The following is a 7,387-nucleotide window of genomic DNA, read 5'->3' on the forward strand; positions in this document are numbered from 1 at the left end:
ATATGATAGTTTCTAAATATCATTAAAGCAGATATCACAATTCAAAATCATTTGTAAAGAAATTTAAGAGAAATTGACAACATCCATCCAAAAAAATAACAATGTGTCATTAACAATTTTCAAAACATGTATAAAATAGCGACATAATACTAATAAAATCAGTATTATTTTTAATCAAAACAAGTAAAATTCAAATATGATTAACAAATCAAAATATTTCATGAATATCGTTATTCTACGATAAATTAACAACATACATAAATCAAACTCATCGTATGATTACAAAATCAAAATGTCTCATTGATATAGGGTAAATTCACAACACCCATCTAAACATAACAATGTCATTCTACACAATAGTTTCTTCATAAAAAACAATGCATGTGCATGCCTAGCTACCACCACCAAGATCATCCTCATGATCATCTTGACCATCCTCATTACTCTGATCCACATCATCACCAACACCGCAACTATCATCATCATCTCCTCCTTCACCACCATCATCCTCATCCTCATCCTCATCATCTCCTGATATATGTTGAACATAATTTGGATCATCGTCTTGGCAATCATTACCTATAGCATTCTGACAAAAAAAATCAATATTACATGTTAGTATTAATTACATAACACAACGCATGTTTTTGTTATACAATGTTAACCATAAAATGAGGTAAGATATACTAGCATTTGCACCAGATGTTGCAAAGGAAACGCCGTAAGGCATAAATTGAAAAATACAAATACAACAAAAGAATACTTTGATAAAGAAAAAAAATATATTGAATGCTCAAATCAATGCCCCATTAACTGGAAGCATTTAGTAGACATATCTAATGCAGAGACAAGCAAAAATATATAATTCTTCAAATTCTAGATGGATGCAATCACTTAGTAATGCCATGTTGAGAACCTTCCTCTACTTGTAATATCCTCTATCAGGGGCAACCTTCACGCCTCTACCTTATATCAACACTGACGAAGTTAGCAATCCCATTGGCCCATCCTATTTATCTGTCAAGTTTGAAGCATAAAGCAAGTGACTGGACACTGGTATTATACAATAAGCTGAAACCTAAACTGAACTTCCCCCATGGGCATGACGGACAAGAGATGGGGTTTTTCTTAAATAGAAGAGATAGGGCAATCTTTACATCCCTACCTCATCAACACTGATGAAGTTAGCAATCCCATTGGCCTATCCTATTTACCTGTCAAGTTTGAAACATACGGCAAGAGACTGGACACTGGCCAATCCTATCAGATATCCCTCTATCAAAGCAACATTCTAATGGCCCCTGCTACAATTATACAATATCTAGAGAGCATCATTAGAAACATCCTTTGGAGAGATAAAAATGAAAACAAGTGGCCTCTACTCCATTGGAAATGGGTGGCATTTCTTAAATAAGGTACGAGGGACAGAATGCAAGATCTTTTTAGCAAGGTCCCCTATACGAAAATCTATTGATACTATTGATGGAAACACACTTTGGAATAAATCAATTAGAAGTATCTGGTGTGAGGCAAAAAATAGAAGAGATAATCAAGAAAATATGTATGCCTAAGGGTTGTATAATCTACAACGATGTGCTTCAAAGTAAAATTTTATCTAAGGTAGACACAGAAGTTTCAATTCATACAAAATTAACTATCAAATTGTTTTGTTTAGACTCTTAGAGCTAACTTTAAGTTTTAACAGCAGAAGATCAGACAGACCAGTAGTTTAGGAACTCTGCACTCCTCACCACTTTTGTATACTTATGGAGAAATTATAGATTTGTCAGATGGATGAAGATGTTTCTGAAAGCATCATTTTGGAAACATGCAAATTCTCCTCTGCGTAAACAAATAAAAGCTGAAAAAAGAGAAGAAACCAAAAAAGGGGTAGAAGTATAGGCCAACCCAATGTGAAATTTCAATATAACCTTCTCTAACCTTGTCTAATTTCTAAACAACACATTTAACTAGTCATTGATGTCATGTTTCCTCTTTGATGCTTTACATCAAATTAACTTCATCTAACCCCAGCAAGGTAGATGTGCCCACCACACCACTTCATGAGAATGTGTACACAGTTGTATGTCCCTTCATTATCTCAGATGATGCTTTTACTCTCCACCAAACTCCTCGCATGAGAAAAGCAATCTTTGCAAGGTCTCAGTTCAGATTTGGGAAGCTTTGCAAAGGCACATTGTGTTGTTTCATGATGGTAAATGTTATTCATGAATGGCAATTTCTATCTGATTATGCTGAATCCAGGGCATCCTCTGTTATTCCTTGCTGCTTTATGGTTTTTCTGGTTTTGTTTATGGTGGTGTGAGGCTTTGTCGAGGTGTGGTGTGAGAGAGGGACCATACCATCTTGGGCTACCCTCCTCTTGGGATCAGCTCCTACTCAGATCTCTTTATTTTCTTCCTCTCGTCAAGTCCTTACTCCTCAGTTGGCCGGGGCACGCACTTCTGAGGTGGATTCTATCTGCAGCAGGGCCTCCTCAGGGCATACATAACCCCGAAAGCTCATCAATTGCTGTGTGAGTTGGAACTAGCATTTGAGGGTGGGAAAATGGCAATGGAAATTTGAGAGGTATCACTGCTTCATTGCTGAAAGGTCATCTATCAAGAGTAGATGTACCAGTCCCATTACAACTAGACAGCTGCAGGGAAGGGTACTCCTTTCCAAAAATGACACTAAAAACAAAATTCTGATGATGATGAACATGATGCAGTTGGAATTTAAAGCCATGGACAAGCATTTGACAAGGATAAAAGCAGTCTTACTGCATGGCAAAGGCCCAACTCATCTAGACAGTCCAGGTGATCAAGCACCCATAGATGTGGAGGTTTCCACCTCCTAGTCTCCTCATGAAAATTTATGTTTTCTATCTTTACTATTATAGTAGGATTATGTGTTATATTTTGTGGCTGTTAAGCCAAGGCACTGTAGGCTTTTTTAGAACTCAGTATATTTTTTTAAAATGTATATTTTTGGACAGCAGACCTCCTGTATTGCCAATGGTCCGGTTTCCCTAGTGGCAGACCAGAGGCATACAGAAGGTTGGATCATATGTGATCATCAACAGTTAATAAAAGGCCTTTAAATTACCTCCCCACCCCCTCCCAAAAATAAAAAATAAAAATCATCTATAAAGTTTAGAAACTCAATTATTGAGAAGATTTTTCGGCATAAATCACATCATAAATCATTTGTCGACGCGTTCAAAACCAACAAGTGTGGTTCATCGTCAGGACAAGTTGAAGATCCAGACCATGGCAGATTATTTTCCAACTAGCAAAATTAAATCACAACTAGGTTATTATCCAGCTAAGATTAATCAGAAATCAATTTTTTAAAAGTATGTTCTTATCAAGCCCAAATTTAATCAAACTTCAAAAGTATGTTCTTATCAAGCCCAAATTTAATCAAACTTCAATTATACCCTGAAGATGAGCTCTGCAGTGTGGTCAAAAAATTGAGGAATAATCTACTCCAACACAGCTCTCCTCTTGAATAAAATAATGTCCAGCTACCTGAGCTTTAAAGTCATTCTAACCTTTTGTATGGAAGATTTATAGAATTCATTTCCATTTTAGTTATAGAAAATCCCAATAAAGATAGTGATTGATTTCATGTTTGTACATATGTAATGAACACTTAGCACAATAGTATAGCTCAGTTTGCCCAACCCTTTCTACAGAAGGCATAATACCTAGGGAGGTTACAGGATCTATTCCCAAGTAGTTCTGTCCAGTTACCAGCTGGTATTTCAACTAGAAGTCAATTCCATTCCTCACCCAGAAAAAAAAATACAGGGAAAGGAGGGAGAAAGGGGGATTCCATCACTCTGACAATGTACCAACTTCCTCACTTGGAACAGTTAATATGTGGGCAAGTTAAGGGAACATCTTTCTCTGGGAAAATTAATATAAACAATTACTGATGCAGTTACCTCCTTATAATGGCATAAATAAAAATTTTGTTGAATTAATGTTTGTAAGGAATTATCTTTGTAAGGTTCCAATTTTGATGTACGGGTAGAATAAATTATAAACCTATCCATCAACCAAATGAGTCTTGCAAAAAGAAAGAGATAAAGAGAAACTATTCACAAAACTTACCTTTAGCATTTGATGGCCTCCACTATCACTGGTGCTGAAAAGTTGCAACATCGGTGTTTCTTTTTGCGAAGGAGAGTGAGTAATTTCACTGCCTTTCTCAAAATTTGATAAATCACCCTCCCAGTCCTGTAGTAGTCACAAAGAAACATCTTAATATAATGAGGCATTTTCCAAACAAAACCTTTTTAAAAATGGTGCATTGGATAAGGTAGCCTACGTCAGAACACTGTATAGGTCATAGAGGGAAGACCTGTAGCTGCTCTCGGATGGCAGGCACAACCTTATGCAAACTGTCAAAACAGCATGGCGCACTTCCCGACTTCACATCATTGTATGTCGAATCTATGCTTCGAATAAGACACAGTAGCTCTTTTGAAGATACCAAAACACTTAATACCTACAGATGAAAACAAAATATTACATTAGAATACAACAGACTTTAACAAATTATAAAACCGGTTTTCTGGAAAAGCAAAGAATAGAGGTAACACTGCAAAGGACACGTTCAGAAAAAGATGTTATTGCCATTACATATCTCAGTTCTAATGATACAATGAAATACGCATGGAAATTCAACTGTGAATAACCACAGTCCACCCTTTTGAATCCCATTTGATATACTTGTCAGAAAATACATTAACAAACAAAATTATACATGTACTATGAACTCCAGTATAAACTGACATAAATCTCAGCCAAATACCAAACCTGTTGAAAATTAAAGTGATCATGAATATACAACGAAAATGCACGAATGTAAATTGGATTTCAAGTATTGTTTCTATCTGGATAAAAGAAACAAATTAGAAATAATAACCACCAACTGCTACCGTTATCAAAGAAGTGAACTTGTTAGAAGATCAAGCTAAAACAGTGAAATATTGAAATCCAGGAACATTTTCAATAAGACATTAAAAAACAATCATCAAACTTGGCAGGAAACGCAAGGTTTCAGGCAAGACCACTGCCCACCCAACCATGATCCACCTAAGTAACATTAAGTTGCACTCACTTCTTATGTGACTTGAGAATGGATTACGAATGCCGACTATTGGCATATCAACATTATCCAGACAGTTATAGGGAAAGATTTGAGAAACTTAGGACTTCAATTTTCTTTGAAAGCAACAGACTTACTACACACATTCAGGACATTTTTTGGTCAGAAAATCATTATGATTTACCAGCATGGATCCATCTTAAGCACGGATTCACATAAGTTGATATTCACATAAGTTATTGATATAGATCTTCAAGTCTTACTACACACATTCAGGACATTTTTTGGTCAGAAAAGCATTATGATTTACCAGCATGGATCCATCTTAAGCACGGATTCACATAAGTTGATATTCACACAAGTTATTAATATAGATCTTCAAGTAATTTATTTATATAAAGTGTTAACTTATTTTTTGAAAAGTATAAGGTTTAAACATCTTACTCGCATAATTTTTTTTACTTCTAATTACTTTACATGAAATTATATTATAGGTCAAATGGATAACTAATTAAACATGTATAACATATTCTTTTTTTCTTTTTTATTATAGCCAACATTACTTTTCTATTTAGAGAATATTTTATTTTTATTTTAAGAGGGACACATGTCAACTCTAGAGTCCAAGTTGAGCACGGACATACTTACACATCACGTTCACACTGGGCTGTAAAATGAGCCTCCTAGCCCAATTATACTATAAAGACAGCAAACATGATCACTCCCAATTTGTGTTGAGAACCCTTGACAGTGCATAAGAATATACCAAAAAACATTTTCTTCAAAATTGCATAGTCAAACCAGGTTTGGGTTGGGATCACAAGTTTGTCCATATCCATTCAATATCTATGCCCATTATACAAAGTTAGCGAAGTACCTATCAGATGTAAAATGCAAAACTCAATCCTTCTTTGCAGAACTCGTCCAAAACATGAAGCATATAAATTGCTCGCTGAGTTATCAAATAGAAGTAACTTCAGTGCAATGACATCAGGCTGAATTTACCCATTGTTTCTCGAGCAATAGACATGATAATTTATGGAAATGACCCTCCACAAAAGACTGTAAATAGATGGTGTGCTTAGCTATTTGATTGGAAATCTTGTCTACAACTATTTAAACTACAATGAATTTGTCAACATAAAATAATAAGTTGGATAGGTATTTTTCAGACACAAAGCATTTGAGATCCAAAAAATAGACGCTAATCTAAATGTCTCTAATTTAAACCACAGACAATTATTTGTTTGTTGAATTAACAACCAAATTAAGTTTCAATAACACGACGTAATTTTCACATACAAAGCATTTGAGTGCAAAATAAGAAAGATAGTTTAAACGCCTATAAAATAAACCAAGGACATTTTTTGTCTGTTAAACTAATAAACAATTATATCAAATTCAAGCCTACATTTACATGCATGAAGACTGCTCATAACTTAATCTATCAGGAATGGATCATTTGTTGTTAATGTTGAATTTTTCTGTTAATATAGCACTGACAGCAAGGCAAATTCAATATTTAAAAGGCAGCAATCTACATTCGGATCTGGACAACACTTTTTCTCCTTTCCTGCTATGTGATTATTCCCATGCAAGAGGAAGTTCCAACTAATTGATTTTCACACTTCCAAAAGTAAATTCCTCATGTCTGAATTTTCTAGATACAAAACCTAGGTATAATAATCCTAATTGTTGATCCTACCTTGAAATAAGTACCTTTAATCCACCATTGGATCTTGCTTTAAATAAACATGGGTCTTGCTTGAAGTGTCAAAGTTGATTCATCTATTCCTTGCTATTATCAATAAGACATAATAGAATAAAGGAAAGAGCAATGCACCTTGTGAGTCATCTGAAGAACTGCCTTGGTATTGATGTGCACGAACTTGTGGGCAAATACAAGAAACTGAACAACAAGAGAGCTATAAAAAGGATAATTAGCCAGAACATAGTTTTTCCAATGATCATTATATCCATAACAACTTTATTTCGTGCTTCTTTTTACTAATGATCCCACAGAATCAGTACCAGTCTTTTGCTTTTGAAGCAAGCTACCTGAAAGTGGAGACAATCGTTGATCCCTATCCCTAAGCATCTTATTCTCTGCCTCCAAATAATGATCCTCTTCGAGAGCGGGCATCATTTCGCCTTCTTCACCAATATTCCAAGGCTGTAAATAATCCAACCATAGATCAATAATGTGTGTAGCCTTCTTCAGACAAGCACCTACTGGCCAATAACTGAAAGCTCGTAATATAAACCT

At 35.1% G+C, this 7,387-nt stretch overlaps 1 protein-coding gene across 1 annotated transcript; it reads right to left on the reverse strand.

Moving 5' to 3' along the window:
* Positions 1-246: 246 nt before the first annotated feature.
* On the reverse strand, positions 247-7,070 carry LOC149233121 (uncharacterized). The gene is made up of 4 exons (XM_089376657.1): positions 6,965-7,070; positions 4,372-4,518; positions 4,122-4,247; positions 247-589 (listed from the first exon to the last, which is right to left on the reverse strand). The coding sequence occupies exons 1-4, from the start codon at positions 6,974-6,976 to the stop codon at positions 392-394; spliced, it is 483 nt and encodes a 160-aa protein (XP_089232783.1). The 5' UTR covers positions 6,977-7,070; the 3' UTR covers positions 247-391.
* Positions 7,071-7,387: the final 317 nt, after the last annotated feature.

Source organism: Pinus tabuliformis, chromosome J (assembly GCF_031772625.1).
Source record: "Pinus tabuliformis cultivar Carrire ecotype Pingquan chromosome J, CPIR1, whole genome shotgun sequence".
In the NCBI taxonomy this organism is placed as follows: Eukaryota; Viridiplantae; Streptophyta; class Pinopsida; order Pinales; family Pinaceae; genus Pinus; species Pinus tabuliformis.

What these genes read in the sequence shown, in the direction of transcription:
- LOC149233121 (XM_089376657.1), bottom strand. An exon ending in CCATCCGAGAGCAGCTACAG is followed by an intron (nt 4,248 to 4,371) that starts GTCTTCCCTCTA and finishes TGACTACTACAG; the next exon opens with GACTGGGAGGGTGATTTATC. An exon ending in GAGGCCATCAAATGCTAAAG is followed by an intron (nt 590 to 4,121) that starts GTAAGTTTTGTG and finishes TTTTTTTGTCAG; the next exon opens with AATGCTATAGGTAATGATTG.